The 24,267-nt window shown below is 40.9% G+C and overlaps 1 protein-coding gene across 2 annotated transcripts in view; it reads right to left on the bottom strand.

The window, feature by feature from the left end:
* The window catches only part of Herc5 (HECT and RLD domain containing E3 ubiquitin protein ligase 5), a 64,314-nt gene that overhangs the window by 9,770 nt on the left and 30,277 nt on the right, over positions 1 to 24,267 (bottom strand). For both annotated transcript variants that reach the window (XR_003581470.2, XM_027926562.2), the window contains exons 16-20: positions 23,793 to 23,963; positions 23,063 to 23,212; positions 22,308 to 22,471; positions 15,968 to 16,034; positions 15,043 to 15,113 (exon numbers count right to left, since the gene is read on the bottom strand). Coding sequence is in view for 1 of the 2 variants with exons in the window: in XM_027926562.2 (XP_027782363.1) it covers positions 15,043 to 15,113; positions 15,968 to 16,034; positions 22,308 to 22,471; positions 23,063 to 23,212; positions 23,793 to 23,963 (623 nt within the window). In the remaining variant the exon portion in view is untranslated. The remainder of the gene's footprint in view (positions 1 to 15,042; positions 15,114 to 15,967; positions 16,035 to 22,307; positions 22,472 to 23,062; positions 23,213 to 23,792; positions 23,964 to 24,267) is intronic.

The following is a 24,267-nucleotide window of genomic DNA, read 5'->3' on the forward strand; positions in this document are numbered from 1 at the left end:
CCTCCCCCTGCGCCGGCATAGTAGAGGGAACTGGGACCAAACACAGAGCAGGCCCAGCGGCCTGCTGAGGGGCAGAGCCGTCCCCCACCCCCCTCGCCTGCCAGGTAGGGGAAGGGTGACCACCGACAGAAAAGGCCCAGTGGCCCGAGGCAGGACAGAGCTTCCAATCACTCCTGCAAGGTAGGCGGGCCTGCGACCCACCGGCAGAAGAGGAGCAGCCGCCTGCTGAGAGGCTGAGCCGCCCCCTCCCCCTGCGCCGGCATAGTAGAGGGAACTGGGACCAAACACAGAGCAGGCCCAGCGGCCTGCTGAGGGGCAGAGCCGCCCCCCACCCCCCTCGCCTGCCAGGTAGGGGAAGGGTGACCACCAACAGAAAAGGCCCAGTGGCCCGAGGCAGGACAGAGCTTCCAATCACTCCTGCAAGGTAGGCGGGCCTGCGACCCACCGGCAGAAGAGGAGGAGCCGCCTGCTGAGAGGCTGAGCCGCCCCCTCCCCCTGCGCCGGCATAGTAGAGGGAACTGGGACCAAACACAGAGCAGGCCCAGCGGCCTGCTGAGGGGCAGAGCCGTCCCCCACCACCCTCGCCTGCCAGGTAGGGGAAGGGTGACCACCGACAGAAAAGGCCCAGTGGCCCGCGGCGGGACAGAGCTTCCAATCACTCCTGCAAGGTAGGCGGGCCTGCGACCCACCGGCAGAAGAGGAGCAGCCGCCTGCTGAGAGGCTGAGCCGCCCCCTCCCCCTGCGCCGGCATAGTACAGGGAACTGGGACCAAACACAGAGCAGGCCCAGCGGCCTGCTGAGGGGCAGAGCCGCCCCCCACCCCCTTCGCCTGCCAGGTAGGGGAAGGGTGACCACCGACAGAAAAGGCCCAGTGGCCCGAGGCAGGACAGAGCTTCCAATCACTCCTGCAAGGTAGGCGGGCCTGCGACCCACCGGCAGAAGAGGAGGAGCCGCCTGCTGAGAGGCTGAGCCGCCCCCTCCCCCTGCGCCGGCATAGTAGAGGGAACTGGGACCAAACACAGAGCAGGCCCAGCGGCCTGCTGAGGGGCAGAGCCGTCCCCCACCCCCCTCGCCTGCCAGGTAGGGGAAGGGTGACCACCGACAGAAAAGGCCCAGTGGCCCGAGGCAGGACAGAGCTTCCAATCACTCCTGCAAGGTAGGCGGGCCTGCGACCCACCGGGAGAAGAGGAGCAGCCGCCTGCTGAGAGGCTGAGCCGCCCCCTCCCCCTGCGCCGGCATAGTAGAGGGAACTGGGACCAAACACAGAGCAGGCCCAGCGGCCTGCTGAGGGGCAGAGCCGCCCCCCACCCCCTTCGCCTGCCAGGTAGGGGAAGGGTGACCACCGACAGAAAAGGCCCAGTGGCCCGCGGCGGGACAGAGCTTCCAATCACTCCTGCAAGGTAGGCGGGCCTGCGACCCACCGGCAGAAGAGGAGGAGCCGCCTGCTGAGAGGCTGAGCCGCCCCCTCCCCCTGCGCCGGCATAGTAGAGGGAACTGGGACCAAACACAGAGCATGCCCAGCGGCCTGCTGAGGGGCAGAGCCGCCCCCCACCCCCCTCGCCTGCCAGGTAGGGGAAGGGTGACCACCGACAGAAAAGGCCCAGTGGCCCGCGGCGGGACAGAGCTTCCAATCACTCCTGCAAGGTAGGCGGGCCTGCGACCCACCGGCAGAAGAGGAGCAGCCGCCTGCTGAGAGGCTGAGCCGCCCCCTCCCCCTGCGCCGGCATAGTAGAGGGAACTGGGACCAAACACAGAGCAGGCCCAGCGGTCTGCTGAGGGGCAGAGCCGCCCCCCACCCCCTTCGCCTGCCAGGTAGGGGAAGGGTGACCACCAACAGAAAAGGCCCAGTGGCCCGAGGCAGGACAGAGCTTCCAATCACTCCTGCAAGGTAGGCGGGCCTGCGACCCACCGGCAGAAGAGGAGCAGCCGCCTGCTGAGAGGCTGAGCCGCCCCCTCCCCCTGCGCCGGCATAGTAGAGGGAACTGGGACCAAACACAGAGCAGGCCCAGCGGCCTGCTGAGGGGCAGAGCTGCCCCCCACCCCCCGCGCCTGCCAGGTAGGGGAACTGTGACCACCGACAGAAAAGGCCCAGTGGCCCGCGGCGGGACAGAGCTTCCAATCACTCCTGCAAGGTAGGCGGGCCTGCGACCCACCGGCAGAAGAGGAGCAGCGGCCTGCTGAGAGGCAGAGCCGCCCACTCCCCCCCCCGCGCCTGCAAGGTAGTCGGAACTGAGACCACCATCAGAACAGGTCAGACCTGCAACCGAGAGACAGAACAGGCCCAGTGGCCTGAGGAAGGGTAGAGCCGCCCCCCCCCCCCACGCCTGCAAAGTAGGCGGACCTGCGACCCACTGGCACTACAGCCCCAGAGGCCTGCAGAGGGGCAGTGCCGCTGCCTGCGCCTGCAAAGTAGGCAGAACTGCGACCACCGACAGAACAAGCCTAGCGGCCCGCAGAGGGACAGAGCCGCCGCCCGCGCCTGCAAGGTCGGCGGACCTGCTACCGACTGGCAGAGCAGGCCCAGCGGCCTGCCGGCGTGGTAGGCACATTGCCCCAATTGGAGGAGGGGCAGAGCCGCCGCCCGCGCCTGCGAGGGAGACTTTGCAACTATACAAGACCAATATAAATATATAGGCGAAAATTCAATAGCACAACAGTTTCACCAAGAAGAAAGGAACGCGAACAGTATGAAGAGACAAGGAAAGAAAGGACCACAAGCATTGCAGGTCAACTCAACGTTAGAAGAGGTAATAGCTGCAGCTGATGGAATGTCAGATAAAGAATTCAGGATATACATGCTTCAGATGATCTGGAGTCTCAAGGAAGACATCAGACAGCAAAATCAGACAATGAAAGATCACTTCAACAATGAATTACATAAACAAATCCAAGAAGCAAAAGATCAACTATACAGGGAAATAGAGGTTATAAAAAACAAACAAACAGAAATCCTAGAAATGCAGGAAGCAATAAGCCAACTTAAAAACTCAATGGAGAATACTACCAGCAGAGTAGAACACTTAGAAGACAGAACATCAGACAATGAAGATAAAGTATTTCAACTTGAAAAGAACATAGACACCTCAGCAAGACTGTTAAGAAACCATGAGCAGAACATCCAAGAAATATGGGATAACATCAAGAGACCAAATTTAAGAGTCATTGGGATACAGGAAGGAACAGAGTTTCAAACCAAAGGAATGAGCAATCTATTCAATGAAATAATTCGAGAAAACTTCCCAGACTTGAAGAATGAGACAGAACCCCAAATCCTAGAAGCCTACAGGACGCCGAATGTGCAAAATCATAAGAGACCCACACCTAGACACATTATAATGAAGATGCCCAACATACAGAATAAGGAGAGAATTTTAAAAGCTACAAGAGAAAGGAAGCAGATCACATTTAGGGGTAAGCCAATCAGGATAACAGCTGATCTTTCAACACAGACTCTGAAAGCTAGAAGATCCTGGAATAACATATTTCAAACACTGAAAGAAAATGGGTTCCAACCAAGAATTGTGTTTCCAGCGAAATTAAGCTTCAGGATGGAAGATGAAATTAAAACCTTCCACGATAAACAAAAGTTAAAAGAATTTGCAGCTAGAAAACCATCTCTTCAAAACATCCTTGGCAAAACATTACAGGAAGAGGAAATGGAAAATAACAATGAAAACCAACAGTGGGAGGTAGGACACTAAAGGGGGGAAAATAATCAAAGTGGAAAACAAACCATGTTTAGTAACATAAATAAACAAATATGGCTGGAAGAACAACCCATATCTCAATAATAACCCTAAATGTTAATGGCTTAAACTCACCAATCAAAAGACACAGGCTAGTAGAATGGATCACAAAACAAGACCCAACAATATGCTGCCTACAGGAGACGCATTTGATAGGAAAAGACATACATAGGCTGAAGGTGAAAGGTTGGGAAAAATCATATCACTCATATGGACTTCGGAAACAAGCAGGAGTATCCATACTCATATCAAATAAAATAGATTTTAAGCCCAAGTTAATCAAAAGGGATAAAGAGGGACACTACATACTGCTCAAGGGAACCATACACCAACAAGACATAACAATCATAAATATATATGCCCCAAACAATGGTGCAGCTATGTTCATCAAACAAACTCTTCTCAAGTTCAAGAGTCTAATAGACCACCATACAATAATCATGGGAGACTTCAACACACCTCTATCACCACTGGACAGATCTTCCAAACAAAAGTTGAATAAGGAAACTATAGAACTCAATAACACAATTAATAACCTAGACTTAATTGACATATATAGAATATACCACCCAACATCAAGCAGTTACACTTTTTTCTCAGCAGCACATGGATCCTTCTCAAAAATAGATCATATATTATGTCACAGGGAAACTCTTAGACAATACAAAGGAGTAGAGATAATACCATGCATCCTATCTGATCATAATGGAATGGAACTGAAAATCAACGATAAAAGAAGGAAGGAAAAAGAATACATCACTTGGAGAATGAACAATAGGTTACTGAATGATCAATGGGTTATAGAAGACATCAAGGAGGAAATTAAAAAATTCTTAGAGATTAATGAAAACACAGACACAACATATCGGAATCTATGGGACACATTGAAAGCAGTTCTAAGAGGAAAATTCATTGCTTGGAGTTCATTCCTTAAAAAAAGAAAAAACCAACAAATAAATGATCTCATACTTCATCTCAAAATCCTAGAAAAAGAAGAGCAAAACAACAGCAAAAGAAGTAGAAGGCAAGAAATAATTAAAATCAGAGCTGAAATTAATGAAATCGAAACAAAAGAAACAATTGAAAAAATTGACAAAACTAAAAGTTGGTTCTTTGAAAAAATAAACAAAATCGACAGACCCTTAGCCATGCTAGCGAAGAGAAGAGAGAGAACTCAAATCACTAACATACGGGATGAAAGAGGCAATATCACAACAGACACTTCAGAAATACAGAAGATAATCAAAAATTATTTTGAATCCTTATACTCCAATAAATTAGAAGATAGTGAAGGCATAGATAAATTTCTTAAGTCATATGATCTGCCCAGATTGAGTCAGGAGGATATAGACAACCTAAACAGACCAATATCAATTGAGGAAATAGAAGAAACCATCAAAAGACTACCAACTAAGAAAAGCCCAGGACCGGATGGGTATACAGCAGAGTTTTACAAAACCTTTAAAGAGGAACTAATACCAATACTTTTCAAGCTACTTCGGGAAATAGAAAAAGAGGGAGAACTTCCAAATTCATTCTACGAGGCCAACATCACCCTGATACCTAAACCAGACAAAGACACTTCAAAGAAAGAAAACTACAGACCAATATCTCTAATGAACCTAGATGCAAAAATCCTCAATAAAATTCTGGCGAATCGGATACAAAAACATATCAAAAAAATTGTGCACCATGATCAAGTAGGATTCATCCCTGGGATGCAAGGCTGGTTCAATATACGGAAATCAATAAATGTTATTCACCACATCAATAGACTTAAAAATAAGAACCATATGATCATCTCGATAGATGCGGAAAAAGCATTCGACAAAGTACAGCATCCCTTTATGTTCAAAACTCTAGAAAAACTAGGGATAACAGGAACATACCTCAATATTGTAAAAGCAATCTATGCTAAGCCTCAGGCTAGCATCATTCTGAATGGAGAAAAATCGAAGGCATTCCCTCTAAAATCTGGAACAAGACAGGGATGCCCTCTCTCACCACTTCTGTTCAACATAGTTCTCGAAACACTGGCCAGAGCAATTAGACAGACGAAAGAAATTAAAGGCATCAAAATAGGAAAAGAAGAACTTAAATTATCACTATTTGCAGATGATATGATTCTATACCTAGCAGACCCAAAAGGCTCTACAAAGAAACTATTAGAGCTAATAAATGAATTCAGCAAAGTGGCAGGATATAAAATCAACACGCATAAATCAAAGGCATTCCTGTATATCAGCGACAAATCCTCTGAAATGGAAATGAGGACAACCACTCCATTCACAATATCTTCAAAAAAAATAAAATACTTGGGAATCAACCTAACAAAAGAGGTGAAAGACTTATACAATGAAAACTACAGAACCCTAAAGAGAGAAATAGAAGAAGATCTTAGAAGATGGAAAAATATACCCTGTTCATGGATAGGCAGAACTAACATCATCAAAATGGCGATATTACCAAAAGTTCTCTATAGGTTTAATGCAATGCCAATCAAAATCCCAACGGCATTTCTTGTAGAAATAGAGAAAGCAATCATGAAATTCATATGGAAAAATAAAAGACCCAGAATAGCAAAAACAATGCTAAGCAGGAAATGTGAATCAGGCGGTATAGCGATACCAGACTTCAAACTATATTACAGAGCAATAGTAACAAAAACAGCATGGTACTGGTACCAAAACAGGCGGGTGGACCAATGGTACAGAATAGAGGACACAGAAACCAATCCACAAAACTACAACTATCTTATATTTGATAAAGGGTCTAAAAGCATGCAATGGAGGAAGGATAGCATCTTCAACAAATGGTGCTGGGAAAACTGGAAATCCGTATGCAACAAAATGAAACTGAATCCCTTTCTCTCGCCATGCATAAAAGTTAATTCAAAATGGATCAAGGAGCTTGATATCAAATCAGAGACACGCCGTCTGATAGAAGAAAAAGTTGGCTACGATCTACATACGGTGGGGTCGGGCTCCAAATTCCTCAATAGGACACCCATAGCACAAAAGTTAATAACTAGAATCAACAAATGGGACTTACTCAAACTAAAAAGTTTTTTCCCAGCAAAAGAAACAATAAGAGAGGTAAATAGAGAGCCTACATCCTGGGAACAAATCTTTACTCCTCACACTTCAGATAGAGCCCTAATATCCAGAGTATACAAAGAACTCAAAAAATTAGACAATAAGAGAACAAACAACCCAATCAACAAATGGGCCAAGGACCTGAACAGACACTTCTCAGAGGAGGACATACAATCAATCAACAAGTACATGAAAAAATGCTCACCATCTCTAGCAGTCAGAGAAATGCAAATCAAAACCACCCTAAGATACCATCTCACTCCAGTTAGATTGGCAGCCATTATGAAGTCAAACAACAACAAGTGCTGGCGAGGATGTGGGGAAAAGGGTACACTTGTACATTGCTGGTGGGACTGCAAATTGGTGCAGCCAATTTGGAAAGCAGTATGGAGATTCCTTGGAAAGCTGGGAATGGAGCCACCATTTGACCCAGCTATTCCCCTTCTCGGTCTATTCCCTAAAGACCTAAAAAGAGCATGCTACAGGGACACTGCTACATCGATGTTCATAGCAGCACAATTCACAATAGCTAGACTGTGGAACCAACCTAGATGCCCTTCAATGGATGAATGGATAAAAAAAATGTGGCATTTATACACAATGGAGTATTACTCTGCATTAAAAAATGACAAAATCATAGAATTTACAGGGAAATGGATGGCATTAGAGCAGATTATGCTAAGTGAAGCTAGCCAATCCCTAAAAAACAAATGCCAAATGTCTTCTTTGATATAAGGAGAGTAACTAAGAACAGAGTAGGGTCGAAGAGCATGAGAAGAAGATTAACATTAAACAGGGATGAGAGGTGGGAGGGAAAGGGAGAGAGAAGGGAAAAAGCATGGAAACGGAAGGAGACCCTCAGAGTTATACAAAAGTACATACAAGAGGAAGTGAGGGGAAGGGGAAAAACAATACAAGGGGGACAAACGAATGTCAGTAGAGGGGGCAGAGAGAGAAGAGGGGAGGGGAGGGGAGGGGGGGTGATAGTAGAGGATAGGAAAGGCAGCAGAATACAACAGACACTAGTATGGCAATATGTAAATCAATGGATGTGTAACTGATGTGATTCTGCAATCTGTATATGGGGTAAAAATGGGAGCTCATAACCCACTTGAATCAAATTGTGAAATATGATATATCAAGAACTATGTAATGTTTTGAACAGCCAACAATAAAAAATTAAAAAAAAAAAAAATAAAAAAAATAAAAATAAGAAAAAGAAATGCAAGATGGAAAAAATAAAAGAAAGATATATTAAAAGATCAAAGACAAAATGAAAAACCTTCAAAACAGTCCAAGAAGAAACTCATATGACTTCAAAAGAGGAACAAAAAGACAAAGTGATGATTTTCAGCAGGGTAATGAAAGCCAGAAGCAATGGAATGGCACTTCTTAAGGTGGTGAGAGACCAGTCCTCCTAGAATTCTGCACTTGTTTGAATTCTTCTTCAAAGTGAAGACTTCATAAAGACATTTCAGATTTTAAAACAAAAATTAAGGGAGTTCATAAATAAATAGACAACCTAAATTATAGGAAACACTATAAGTATTTCTTCCTCTAGAAAGGAAGTGGATCCCAAGTGCAAAGGGAAGTGCTGAAGGAATGATGGTCAATGTAAAGGAAAATCAGAGCGAGTCCAAATGAACAAATGAATCATTCCATCAGAGAATGATTACAATTAGTATTTCAAATTGATGCAGAATTAGATTAATTAAGAATAATAGTGTCCTAAGGCCCACAGCTGGTCATGGAGGTGCATGCCTGCAATCTCAGACACTTGGGAGGCTGAGGCTGAAGAACAGCATGTTTGAGGCCAGCCTCAGCAACTTCGTGAGGTCTCAAAATATACAATAAAAAGGACTGGGGGTATAGCTCAGTGGTAGAGCACCTCTGGGTATAATCCCTAGTAACCCCGCCTCCCATGTTTTAACGTCCCATACAGTCTGAGAAATGGCAAAGGTATTATATTAGATGAGATTTTAAGATGTCTAGGAAACATGCTGTATTCTTTAAGATAGCCTCTAGAAGAATAGCAAAAAATGAGTAATAGTAACCAAAACAGTAGGAAAAATATGGAATAATAAATAATCATTGATTAAACATAAAAGGTAAGAAAAAAGAAACAAAAAATCCTGATCCAACAAATGTAAAATAAATGTAAAAAATGGACTACTTCAACTGAAAGACAAGTTGTGACAGTCTAAAACAAACAAACAACAAAAAAAACCTTAAATGTGAAGACACAGAACGATTTAAAGTCAGAGCATGGAAAAGATATACCATGCAAACACTAACAACATGAATCTAGTACAGGTATACTTAAATTAGACACAAGACTAGGACAAAATAAATAAATAAATTATATTACAATGCTAAAATTTGTATGTGTGGTAATATAGCTTTGATATATATGAATTAATAATTCATTTATTTTATTTAAAAAATTTTTGTTAGACATTGATGGACCTTTATTTTATTCATTTACTTATATGGGGTGCTGAGAATCGAACCCAGTGCCTCACACATGCTAGGCAAGCGCTCTACCAATGAGTCACATCCCCAGCCCCATCAATTAATAATTTAAATGAATTGAAGAATAAATAATAAAATCCATATACATATTGAAAGATTCTGATATATCTCCCCCAATACCTATAGAAAAAGCAGATAGAAACTTAAAAATAGACAAGACTCAAACAACATGATTGACAGTGTAAGAATGTCAATGTTGCTGTAATGCCCCCTGGTTCCCAGGACCCAAGCCAGGTTAAGGGAACAATGAGAGTGGGCCATGGACAGGACACTTAGATCTAAGTATTATCTTGCATGACAATGCTTTTTCTCACAAATGCTGAGAACTAGGCCAAGTTAACGTTCTGCAAAACTGCTTGCAATCTACTCTGGAATGCTGGCTATACAAGGAACAAAGCAAACCAAACAACTTAATGATGCCATTGCTTCCACCAGCTAACCTACAAAACCTTTTTCCATCTGGTAACTGGTATGGGTGATGAGGACACTATGCGGAGGATACTGTGCAGTGTCACTTATCTAGCCATCTACACTGGACAAAATGCTGTGAGGGAAGGAAATGCTCCTTTCTTGGGGCAGTGTCATGAGGGGCGGAGGTTCTACCTGTTCAGCCTATCACCAGCGAACTCCTGCTGGAACAGTCACTCATCTCTTGTAAGCTTTTCCCAGGAAGTCACTGTCTCTCAATGCTATTGTCAGGTACTTTCTTTGGCTTTCCACAACTTGCCTGCCTGCCAGGGTACAACTGGGGTGTGGATCTGACACAGACAAACACTCTACCACAGAGCTACACTCCCAGGCCCTTAGGCAGCTAAATCTCAGAAGTTTATAGCACTAAATGAATAATATATCAGAAAATAAGAGACTGAAAATAAATCTTATCATATATCAGTTAAATTAGAGGAAAAACATAAGTTAAACCCCAAAAAAAGTTAAAGGAAAGAAATTATTACTGTTGAGGACAGTAATCAATGAACATGAGGGAAAACCAACAGTCAAAAGGCTAAAAAACTGAAAAAAACACTGACTACTGATCAAGGAAAGAAAGGAGGCACAGATTGTCTACCAGGAATGCAAAAGAGACATCAGCTAGAGAACAGGGCTTCCCAATCTTAGTGTTACTGACATGCTAGGGCAGTTAGTTCTTGGTTATAGGAGGCTGACCTGTGTAGCATTTCTCTTCTCTAACTACTAGATGCCAAGTGTAGTAGCATACCTCCCACATTTATGAAAAAGAAGAATGTCTCCAGATACTGGCATAGATTTTTAAGAAGCTGATAAAATGGGGCTGGGGTTGTGGCTCAGCGGTAGAGTGCTCACCTAGCATGTGTGAGGCCCTGGGTTCAATGCTCAGCACCACTTAAAAATAAATAAATAAGGGGCTGGGGATGTGCCTTAAGTGGTAGCGCGCTCGCCTGGCATGGGCGAAGCGCTAGGTTCAATCCTCAGCACCACATAAAAATAAAAGATGTTGTGTCCACCGAAAAACCAAAAAATAAATATTAAAAAAAAATTCTCTCTCTCTCTTAAAATAAATAAATAAATAAATAAATAAATAAATGTATTATGTCCAAGTACAAAAAAAAGAAGCTGATAAAAGGATATTATAATTCTCTGTAATAAATATGAAAATTTAAGCTGGGCACAGTGGCACACACCTGTAATCCCAGCAACTTGGGAAGTTGAAGCAGGAAAATCCAAATTTGAGGCCAGCCTCAGAAACAACATTGCCTCAAAAAACAAAAAGGGTTGGGAATATGGTTAAATGGTAGAGTTCCCCGGATTTTTTACCACTGGAAAAAATGAGAAACAAATTCCCAGAAAAATACAATTAGCCATATTAGAAATAGTTTCTTCTCTAATAGGGTTTAAAGAGTATATGTGAGAAATTTAATCTATAATAAAAATTCACTAATAATAAAATGGCTTCACTGGAAATTCTTTCAATATTTTAGAAAGAAGCAACACCAATAATATATAAACTTTCCCAGACAGCAGGATAAAGGAGACGGCCTACCCAGTCAATGGGACCAGTGTAAGCTCAATGCCAACCTTAGTATCAACATCGTAAAAGAGGAAAATGACCAACCTACAAACTGTATGCTTTTTACAAACTGGATGTAATAACCATAAACCAAATAGTAGCAAACAGCTATACATAAAGAGAATAATAGATTATCACTAAACTCTGTTTATATAAGGAACACAGAGTTGGTTTAACATTTGAAAATGCAATAGTACAATTCTCCCCATCAAACAAACTCATGATCATTTCAATGGATGCAGAAAAAGCATTTGAGAATATTCAACATTTACTCATAATAAAAACTCCGAAGAACAGAAGGAAATAACATTAAATCTGGCAAAAATTAAAACATATGGCAAATGCCACATTTAATGGTAACATACTGAAAACATTCCATTTGAGATGAAGAAAGAAAAAGAATGCCTGCGGTTACCATTTCCATACAATGCTGCCCTAGATGTTTTGGCCACTGCAACAGAGAATATTTTAAGAACTGCAAGGATACACTTACAACTCTAATTAATTGCAGAAACATGAATGTGTACCAAAAAACAAAAATGAAAAACCTGAAGAATCCATTGAAAAACTATTAAAATAACTGGATTTAAGATCCTTGAATCTTGGGGCTGGGGCTATATAGCTCAGCGGTAGAGTGCTTGCCTACCACATGTGAGGCCCTGGGTTGGATCCTCAGCACCACATACAAATGAATAACCATAGAATAAAGGTTAAAAAAAAATCCTTGAATCTCAATGTATCAAAACTAATGTTTGTATATGCAAAAATAAACAATTAGAAAACTGAAATTTTTTGGCTGGGGTTGTGGCTCAGCGGTAGAGCGCTTGCCTAGCACGGGTGAGGCCGTGGGTTCGATCCCCAACACCACATAATAAATAAATAAAGATACTGTGTCCAACCACAACTAAAAAATAAATTTAAAAAAAAACCCTGAAATTTTAAAAGTGATAAAATTTATATTAGCATAAAATACATCAAAAGCTAACAGTAAACCCAATGAAACATAGGCATGCTCTCTACACAAAAAACCACAAAATTTTTCTGAGAGGAACGAGCTAATCAGATGGAAAGAGATTTTATATTCATGAATTTAAAAACTTAATACTTTAAGATGTCATCTATCTCGGGGCTGGGGATGTGGCTCAAACGGTAGCGCGCTCGCCTGGCATGCGTGCGGCCCGGGTTCGATTCTCAGCACCACATACAAACAAAGATGTTGTGTCAGCCAAATACTAAAAAATAAATGTTGAAATTCTTTAAAAAAAAAAATAAAAAAAGATGTCATCTATCTCCAAATTTATCTACAGATTCAATTCAACCACAATTCAGAATGCCAGCAGGTGGTGGTGGTGGTTGTAGAAACTGATGCTAATAAAAGGTCATTTTTTTTTTAAAGGAAAAATGACATGCGATATAACAGAAAAGGTAATCTTTCCAATAAATGATGCTAGATCAATTGGATGAGGGAAAAGAGGGAAGGAAAGGAGAGAAGAGGAAGAAATCTTTCATATTACATCTTACTAAAAAAATCACTTGGATTATAGTCTAAATGTGATAAGTAAAATAAGCCTCTAGGAGAAAACACAGGGTCATACATTCATGGGTGTATAATAGTGAAGGATTTTAGTCATCAGAGAAAAGCAAATTAAAACCAAGAGTCAGGTGGTGGATCACACCTGTAATCTCAGCACATAGGGAGGCTGAGGCAGGAGGATCCTAAATTGAAAGATAACCTCAGCAAATAAAAAGAACTGGGGATGTGTCTCAGTGGTAAAGGGTTCCTGGATCCAATTCCTAGTACTAAAAATCAAAACAATCCAAACCCAAATCCACAATGAAATATTACAATGCACCCCCATAATAGCTAATTTTAAAAGTCTGACTAACAAGCCAGGCGTGGTGGTGCACACCTGTAATCCCAGAGGCTGGGGAGCCTGAGACAAGAGGATCAAAAGTTCAAAGCCAGCCTCAGCAATGGTGAGGCACTAAGTAACTCAGTGAGACACTGTCTCTAAAAAAATACAAAATAGGGCTGGGGATGTGGCTCAGTGTTTTGGTGTCCCTGAGTTTAAACACAGGTCCCCCCCACTCAAATGATGTTAACAATAACAACCATCAGAGAGTTTGTAGAGCAATTAGCACTTTCATACCCTGCTGGTAGAAGTCTGTCTCCATTCTGGATGTTTGCAGACTACCCACTTTCAGGTCCCATTACTCCCCCTATCACCACATCTGCACAATAGGTAATAAAGCCCTTAGGCTCTCTCCCTTGGCACTCACTCGGGAGAAGGTTAAACTATACAAGCTCTGGACTACATGGGAACACTCACCATAGTCTCATGTCTGAACCACCATAAAAACCAGAGGCATCTGCCTCTTCCTTCACTTAAGCCAAACAGTTTAGGATAAGTATCTGCCCAGTTCTCCCCAGAAAGCCTCATTATATGCGTAATATTCTTATACTCTTATGTGTACATGTGGCAGTAAAACTTTAAAAACCCCAACCAATACTGGGTGGGGGGATTGATCCCATCCTGCATGGGGCAAACACCAAGACTGCCAGAAATAATTCTCCTAGTTATATACAACAAACATGCATATACACAAGCAACCACATACACACACAAGAATGTTCACAGCATTACTCACAATAATCTAAGACTTGAAACACATCCTGTCTGTCAATAACACTATGGGTGAACAAACTTTAGTATATTCACACAGTATACAACTATACAGCTGGAAATGATCTGTTTCTCAGTGTGGATGGTAATTACATAAGTACATTCATTCATTAAGATACACACTTATCATTGTAGAATTTTCTATATTATATCATTGGACTACATTGGGGACACTCTCCATGGTCTCATGTCTGAACCACCATAAAAACCAGAGGCATCTGCCTCTTCTTTTCACTTGAGCCAAACAGTTTAGGATAAGTGTCTGCCAAGCTCTCCCTAGAAAGCCTCATTATGTGCGTATCTCTACATCTCAATACAAAGTTAAAAAAAATTAAGAAATAGATTAAGAATAAATTTGGATTAGGCCAGTATGCTCCCTAGAGATCTCTTTGCCATGTAACCAACCATCAAGGGAATGAACTATGATACTAAACTCTGTGGCTTTAAGTAGCATCCCACAGGTGCAGTGAAGTCATACCACAATAACCTCCTCAATACAAGGTGCCTGCTACGTACTGGGCACTACTATAGACTTCAGGGTTGAACATGCAGTGTGAAGCATACAGATCAAGTCCCTGCCACCACACAGCTTTCACTATGGGGGAGGAGGGCATGCACTGACAAATAAGCAAATAAATCCTGAAGGCAAGTGAAGTGTGGAAAAAAAACTAAAGCAAAATAAGGGGAAAAAGAGGTTGGTAGTACATTATTTTACACAGGAGGAAAAGGGGAGGTTTCTCTGAGAATGCCATTTCCATTCATTACAGTATGAACCCCATGGTGTACATATCTAGACATACTCACAACACACAACTCCTCTGTCCTACTGAAAAATGATTAACGGGAATAAAAAAATTATACAAAATAAAAAGAACTTTTAGAGCTTAGTGAAATAAATATTATGTATATAGAAACCAAATACTTTATTTCTTTGTACATACTTGTTGGTCTGGTCGACAACTATGCAGCTTCCATTAGGAATTAATTGTACGTCATTTCTGTCCCAATGCAACTGTGAACACAAATAAACTCAGATAACATCCTCCAAAAATAATTCTGAACAGTTTATCACCACCAAAAACACTTTGGAGTGAATCTCTTTTCCTACAAGATTTGTAAGAATGTACACCTTTGTCATTAAAAACTAGAAGAAAGGTATAAACAAAAAACCATCATGAAGAATGTTAAATAGTTTTTTTTCAAAACTTGAATCATCTTAACTGATCAGATTTAACAAACTAATCAGAAAATTGTCAGAACTCAATATTTGCTTTATATGTAGTGTAGAAGTGTGGCAGATTTGCAAAATGACCACCAATTCCTCCCTTCCCCTAAAAGGGGCAATGTGACTTGGCAATACCTCCCATCAAGAGCGGAGTGCATATCTTCAGCCATTGAATCTGGGGTGGCCATGTGCAGTACTTTGGCCAATGGGATCTGACAGAAGCAGAAACTTGAGAAGCTGCTGTGTGTTGGGCTTGCTATCTACCCTGTGAAGGAGCCTTGGCTAGCCTATTAGTAAATAAGAACCCACATGGAACAAAGACCAGCTGTTTCAGCTGACACTCCATAAACCAATCCACCTGCCCATCACCAGGCATGTGGTAAAGGCCATGGCAGATCACCCAACCCCACTCACCCAGCCCAGACACACAGAATCATGTTTGAGCTACTAAGTTTAAGGGTAGGTTGTTACATAGTAAAATTTAATATACCCAAACTAATGAAAAACAAGGAAAAAACCTCTTTTCATTAACATGATTTAGAATTTTTTTTTGAAGTAAAAGGTGACATTTAGGTAAAGTATCTAAAGGGTTATTAATCAAAGCTAAAACTGAATGTTATCGGGTTTTTATTGTTACTCACATTAAAATGGATGTAAAATACTTCTCCAAAGTCATTGCCTTCATCATCCAGAAGTGTCTGCAAACTCCTAAGAAAGAATTTTGTTTTAAAAGTACAGTAATCTCTCATCACTAGATATTTTAGATCACCATCTATAATAACTAATGGCATGAGTACAGCTAATCCAAAGGCGGGGGTTAATGTTCATGGCACCCATTTTCTGTGGACTGACAGTTAAAGTGGGCCTGAACTCAGCTAAAATGTGAGGCACAGGAAGCTTATCTGCAGGATCCCCTCTGATTTGTAGCTCTTTTCCTTCAACCCTAACTTTCTTAACCCAGTGATGCAGGTTTCTAGCTAGAAAAGGAAAACATGTTTACTAACACCAAAATTTATTCAAACTGGTATCAGCCCTCTTTATGCTTTTGAATTTCACCCACAGATTAATAAGTTTCCTATCAATATCGGATATCATGAAATCTGAGGAGTAAGTTAAAGGACGTTCTCTTCCATCTTTTCCCAGTACCATCGAGCTTAAGAAAAACCTGAAATTCTACTATCTTATTAATTTCAAGGCACCTCTCATAGCAGCTTCCATCAAGAGGTCAGGAGCCAGCCTTTTCAGATTTCCAGCCTGTCATGCTGTGGTACTTTATACATACTTTCAAAGTCACATGTCTCGCATTGATTTTTGCTTACACACTCGTTTATTCATTTAGCATTCAAGCAGACCCTAACATGGCAGGCATAGGGAATGTAAAAGGTGAGACTAACCCATCACCAACAAACCCTGAGGGAGGTAGGTGAGGTATGCTGAGGAAGTCCCCCCTACAGTATGGTCAGATCTGTGCAAGTATGTAAAAGACACAGGTGTAGCTTCAAAGAAATTTCCAAAGGGACACCTATCTTTGGGAAAGGCCTCTGGAGCTGTGTTCCCCGACCTCCACCAGACTTTTATTACAATACTGTAACATAATAGATCATACTTATTGTTTTTTAGGGAGAAAAGGAGGCAAATTACTCTCTAGCTGTGACCCTGTGAAATCAAACAAGTTATTGCTTCCAATGACAGAATAGGTGACATTCTTATTCTAGAAAAGAGATAAGAGGCCAGGCGTGGTGGTGTATGCCTGTAATCCCAGCAACTTGCGAGGCAGAGGCAAGAGGATAGAGAGTTAAAAGCCAGCCTCAGCAATTTAGCAATTAAGCAACTCAGTAAGACCCTGTCTCTAATAAAATACAAAATAGGGCTGGGGATATAGCTCAGTGGTCAAGTGCCCCTGAGTTCAATCCCTGGTACCTCCCGCCGCCCCCCCCCCCCAAAAAAAAAAAAGCTAGAAAAGAGACAAGAGAAAGAGGTAACAGTTCCCAAGTTAAATCCAAAAAACCCCAAAGGGTGAACATGGAATTTTTAGGTCTGAGAATAATCTTTGGATGGCTCACCTTTGATAGGGCTGGGATTGGAAACTGCCCCCATAGCTTTGCCAGGCATAGCCCACCTAACAGCTTTCAATGGTGGCAGCCATATACCTGTGGCTCTCTTAGGCTGGAGTGGCTTGCTGGTGGCTCTACTGTCTTGGGGTTTCTAGGGAAGCCTCACTTCTTGGCAATTCTCTGCCTGGGCCAAATGATTCTGTCAGGCACCCTCTGAAATCTGTCAAGGAAGCCATACCTCCAGGCATGTGTGCTCTGTGCACTTAAAAATATGGGGGCACCTGAGCCCCTAGCACCACCTGTACACTCCAGAAGGGTGGCCACTGCAGCCACACCAAACCCAAGTTCAGTGGAGACCAGGAGGATTGGCTGAGCACTGTGCTAGAATGCAGGGAGCAGAGATTTGACACAGTGCCAAGCATAGACCGTGAGGTCTGATGATACCTAGGGTCTCTCCTTTAACACAGTTCTGTATCCTAGGCCTTGAGTGGAAGCTCTGATGATTTCCACAAATGCTGTCAGTCATTTTCCCATTATCTTGGTGAACAGTGCCAGGCCCCAGTTATTCCACACTACCCTCTTTACCAAAGATTGCTTGGCCACACCCCCTTGGTGTTCTCCCCCCAAAACACCTGTTCAGCTTTTTACAACATGGCCAGGCCGCAAATTTCCCCAAATCTTTATGTTCTACTTCCCTTTGAGTACAAATTCCTTTTTTTTTTTTTTTAAGTACTAAAGACTGATGCCAGGGATGCTCTACTTCTCAGATACATCTCAGTCCTTTTTAAAATTTATTTTAAGACAGGATCTCAGTAAGTTGCCCAGGCCGACCCCATCAAACTTGTGATCCTCCTGTCTCAGCCTCCTGAATAGCTGGGATTATAGGTGTACATCACTGCGTCACAAATTCAATCTTTAAATCATTTCTCTCTTCTCACATTTTACTTTAAGCAATCAAGAAATCTTACTGCTCCTCAACAATTTGCTTAGAAATTTCTTTTCACAATTCTCTGCTCATAAATTCTACCTTTCACAGAATACTAAACACAAACACAATTCAGCTAACTTTTTTGCCATATTATTATAAGGACTGCCCTTTCTCCAGTTTCAAATAACATCCCTCACTTGTTTTGAGACTTGTACCAAATGGCCTATAGTGTCCATATTCTACCCAACACCTTTATCATAACCACTTAGGTAATGTCCAAGAAGACTGTAGCCTTCTCTACCACTTTCCTCTTTTGAGTCCTCATCAGAATAGCCCTTCATGGTCTGTTTGCAGCATTACAGACTTTTTCCAAACCACATCTCAAAACAACTCCAGCCCCTGCCTATTACCTAGATGCTTGCAAATTACTTCCACAGTTTCACGTATTTGTTATAGTAATATCCCCTTCTTGTCTTCTCATTTCTGACTTCATCCATTTTGGATTCTGTAACAAAATACCTTATACGAAGATGATTTATAAATAATAGAAATTTATTGCTCATAGCACTCACTAGAAGCTAAGATCAAGACAACAGCAGAATGGTAATGGAAGGAGACCCTCAGGGTTATACAGTGGAGGAGGTAGAGAGAGAGGAGGGGAGGGGAGGGGAGAGGTGGGGAGGGGGAGGGTGGAGGATGGGAAAGGCAGTGGAGCACAACAGACACTAGTATGGCAATTTGTAAATCAATGGATGTGTAACTGATGTGATTCTGCAATCTGTGTATGGGGTGAAGGTGGGAGTTCATAACCCACTTGAATCAAAGTGTGGAATATGATATGTCAAGAAATTTGTAATGTTTTGAACAACCCACAATAAAAAATTAAAAAAAAAAAAAAAAAAAAAAAAAAAAAAAAAAAGACAACAGCAGATTCTGTGTCTAGCAGGGGACAGTTCACCACAGATGGTGCCTTTAATGTGCCCTCACAAGGCAGAAGAGGGGAATAAGTGCACTAATCCCACTGAAAAGGGCTTTGCCTTGGGATCTAATCATTTCTTAAAGACTTTCCCCCAAATACTATAGCATGGGGTAGGCAGACCACAACAGTTCCCCCTCTCGTTTTTCTATTATCCTCAAATGAGTTCAAATATCTACCAGTTTCATTAAGGTATCTATCTCTTGGTGAACAGAGAAGCTCTTTAATCTTAATGCTGTTAAATTTATCAACCTTTTCTTTAAAAGTTAGTTCTATGTCTTGAAAAATCTATCCTATAGATCTTCAGTATCTATATCCATCTTCTATATTTTAGTCATTTTTGCATTGAATACGTAAGTCCTTTATCCACATGGAGGATTTTTGTGTGAGGCATTAGGCAATGATCTACTGTCACTTTTCTCCCAGGTGGGTAATAATTTTTTACAGATCTATTTATTAAATAATACTATTTCCATTAATCTAACATGCAACCTCTAACAAAGTTACATATATATCCAAGTCATTTTCTGAGCTTTCTCTTCAGCACCACTGGAAACCCTACACCATTAACATGCTGTTCTAATTAGTACAGCTTTCCAATAATTCTGGGTATCTGGTAGGCCAAGTTCTCTATCTTTATTTACCTGAAGAATTATGTCTGGCTATTCTTGGTCCTCTGCTCATTCACAGAAATTTTAGAATCAGCTTATGAGGTTTAATAAAAAGTCTACTGGGAAAAAAACTGGAGAATTACAGAATTCAGAGAGATCAGTGAGTGGTTTTCAAAATGTGGCTCAGGCCAAGAACTACTGGGAACCTTGGGGATTTTACAGAGAGTTCACAAGGTCAAAACTACTTTCATATTACTAAGATGCTATTTTATTTGCCTTTGTGCATTGTGTCATGAGTAGAGAGAAATTTTCCAGAGGCTACGTGAAACTGTGGAATGCTCTGATAGCTAACAGAATGTTTGTGTATTCCTGTGTTTAAAACATTTCTCATTTTTAACTTCTAATACTGTAAATACCAACAGATATAACCAACAAAAGAAAAAGCTCTTTGTGGTCTTCAATGATTTTGAGATAATCTTCAAACTTGAAAATCTGAGAAGTGCTATTCACATACATATTTACTGAGTTTATGCATGTTAAAAATACAGGGGCAGGGGCTGTGGTTCAGTGGTAGCGCACTTGCCTGGCAAGTGTGAGGCATTGGGTTTGATTCTCAGCACTGCATATAAATAAAATAAAATTCTACCAATAGCTAAAAAAATATTTAAAAAAATACATAAAAGTGACTAAAGTTAGTTAAGTCTTCTTAGGTATAAGTATTATTTAGGTCTTCTTCAGTATTTGCCATAAAAACAATGACAAATTTATCTTCTTTCCAAATCTTGTGTTTTTATTACATTTTCCTTGTCTTATTAATGTATTTAGTATAATGAGAAATAGTTGGACTCTGGAGCCAGATCTATGTTCAAATCATTGGTCTGACACTGAGGGGTCCTATGCAAGTTACCTAACCTCTCTGTTTCAGTTTCCTTAACTAGAAAATGGAGGTATTCATAATAGGATTATATTACTGTTTTCATTATTTTAAAAATCTCTATAGTGTCTGATTGCATAAATATACTAAATATGCTGGGTATAGTGGCACTTGCCTGTAATCCTGGTGACTAGGAAGGCTCAGGCAGGAAAATCATAGGTTTGAGGCCAGTCTCAGAAACTTAGCAAGATCTTCTCTCAAAATAAAACCAATGAGGGTTGTAGTTGAATGGTAAAGTGCCCCCAAGTTCAATCCCCAGTACCCATCCCCCAAATATATATATGTGTAGACATAAATATTAAAGGACATTTTAGGTAGTTCTTATATTTTTATAAATTATAATACAATGTAGGTTAGTATCACAAACTATTGCAGGGTTTTGCTTTCTTCTTCTTCTTTTTTTTTTTTTTTGCAGTGCTGGGGACTGAACCTAGGGCCTCACGAATGTTAGGGAAGCACTCTACCATTGAGCTACACCCTCAGCCTGTGGCTACATATTTATAAAAGTGAAATATTTAGAAGTAGACTTGCTGAGTCAAAGGGCATATACAGTTTTAATTTTCACAAGTACCATGTCACACTGGTCTGAAAAAGGAGTACTAATTCACATTTCCATTAAATACCTGAATAAGAGTAAACCTTTCCCCAAACCCTTGTTACCACAATTTAGCACCAATATCTCAATCCTCTCTCAGTTTGAAGCACCAGATACCTTCTTATGTTAACATGTACTCCAGGAGCACTAGTGAGACTGAACACCCTTTTAATTGTGAGCCATTTTATTGTTTCTTTTGTTGTTTGTCTTCTCAATTTGTATTAAGGATGTGTAGGGAAAGTGTTGCACAGCAGGGACAATAATGTATGTTACCGATGTTTCCCAGGTGGTACTTTGTCTTTCAACTAAAAAGTAAATTTCTACTTTAAAGGTGACAACTAGCCTGGTGCGGTTGCAAATGCCTGTAATTCTAGAAACTCCATAGGCTGAAGCTGAAGAATTGCAAGTTTAAGGCCAGCCTCAGCAACTTATCAAAGTCCTAAGTAACTTAGAGAGACCCTGTGTCAAAATAAAACTTAAAAAGAGCTGGGGATGTGGCTCAGTGGTAAAGCACCCATGGGTTCAATCCCAAGTACCCCCCCCCCCCAAAAAAAAAAAAGTGATGACCACGAAACATCTAATATAAACATCATTAGCCGATTTTGCACCAAGGTATTGTGTCTGCCCATGAAATTTTCCACATAGAAAATGCTCAAAGATAATACTGAGTGCCGAGGTGTAAGTCATAGGAACAATCAACTCTTCTTAATTTTAGAACATGAAACTATTGTTCAACAGTTCTTACCAGAGTTAAAAGTGGTTCAAAGTACCTAAAATGCTAATGTCAAACATGAAATAACAATGCAGTGTGAATATTTAAATATTTATCTTAATATCTTAATATATTTTAGATAAGGTCTTTTAAGGGGACTGTGTTCCTTACTTTCCCAAAACAGGACTGAGTTCTTTTAAGTCTTCCAATGTTGGCACCTGGTCCAAAAGCTTCTTGAACAGTGCCAGTGGGAAAGGGATGTTGGCCACACTGCAGTTGAAAAGGGAAAGTCCACAGAGAACCCCAAAGAAGAAATATCTCTTCTCAAATTTACACTGAAAAGAGAAAAACAATTTCAAAGTATTACGAATTCTTTTTCATTACAGTGAAATGTTCATGTCAGGTAAATTCCTTTTCCACTTTCACAAAATCAAATTGCGAAATAACATCAAAAATTCTGAGGTAAGAACATTTAGGGTTTAGTTGGGTGTAGTGGTGCACACCTGTAATCCCAGTGGCTTGGGAAGCTGAGGAAGGAGGATTGTGAATTCAAGGTTAACCTCAGCAACTTAGCAAGACCCTAAGCAACTCAGCAAGACCCTGTTTCTGAATCTAATATAAAAAAGGGCTGGAGATGTGGCTCAGTTAATGGTTAAGCACCCTTGGGTTCAACCATGGTATTAAAAAAAAAAAAGGATATTTAGGGTTTATATTTGGATATTTAATCAATATATTTGGTTATTAAGTGCCTACCACAGTTTCATTATACTAAAACCATAACAGGAACAAAAACATATTTGGCTTAGTAATCCTTATAAGATTATCTCAAAATTACATCAATAACTCCTACCATAAAATAGTTTTCTGTGGCATATGATACATTTTTACGGTCATGGAATACCACAAGAAAAGAAAAGAGGGCTCACCCTGTCAGGAAACCACATGTAGGAGGCCTCTTCAGGATATATAAACATCCCATATTCTGGCCGGGTCATCTCTTCAAATAAACAATAGAAAAATTCTGTCTTGACTCCTCCAAGGTCATATTCATATCCAATTTCTCCAATAAATGAAACCTGGGGAAACAGCAAATAAGGTATCACTTCCAGGGCTCTGTATGAAGTTTCTCTTTGTAATAATAGTCACTAACAATTTTGAACCCAAGTTTTAGTAGGTATTGTGGTTAGCATCCTACTTGTTTTATCCTATCTAGTTTCCCAATTAACTCTAAGAGGGTAATGAGGCTTGAGAATTTCAATAACTCTCCCAAGTTTTTGTCAACAGCTATGGAGCACAGTCCAGATTTCATCCTAAATCTGTTATACCCCAGACCTTGAAGTCTTTACCATAAAACAGACCTTGACTGGCATCTCTATTTTAGTAATCAGGTCCATTAAACATAATAAAAATTAAATAAACAAATCATAAATATATTAGGATTTTCAAAAAACTGGAAAGCCAGAGCATGTACACTTGCTGCTTAACCCCAAGGGCACTGAGGAGATGCTACAACCATCAATGGAAACACAATGGACCAGAAAAAGCCCCAAAAGACCACCTTGTGGCAAAGGGAGAGGACTTCCTCTAACACCCTTTGTTCCTTTCTTTTTTTTCTTCTCTCAACACCAAGAATTATAAATGATAATTATACTTTACCCTCAACTCTCTCCTCAAGTCTTCGTTCTCAAATTGACTGAGCTGACTCAAAACATCCTCAATCAAGTGATTCCTTCTGACTCTTAGATTAAAGGTGGACAATGAAGCTAATTCAGATTCTTCTTGTTCAATAATTCCTGCCAAACTCACGTAAGCTCGAATTTTTCTTTCCTAAGGAAAGAAAAATGTTTCATTTCATTTTGCTATTTTCCCTCTTTAAGTAGAAATTTGTAAAATGGAATAAACCAGTTTTACTTATAATTACACCTTGCATTTATGAAATGAGCCTCATATAAACCCCTGGAAGTAAACAATACATTCAGTATTTGCTCTTAGCAAGCAGAAGAAATGTGGGACCTTTGGAACAAAATACTTTGCAAAGCCAAACTAAACATGCAGGGAAGTGACCAAATGTAGGTTTTACTGGACCACTTTATCTTAACACAACTATTAATGTTTAGGTTTTTAAAGGCTG

This window comes from Marmota flaviventris, chromosome 7 (assembly GCF_047511675.1).
Source record: "Marmota flaviventris isolate mMarFla1 chromosome 7, mMarFla1.hap1, whole genome shotgun sequence".
NCBI classification, from domain to species: domain Eukaryota; kingdom Metazoa; phylum Chordata; class Mammalia; order Rodentia; family Sciuridae; genus Marmota; species Marmota flaviventris.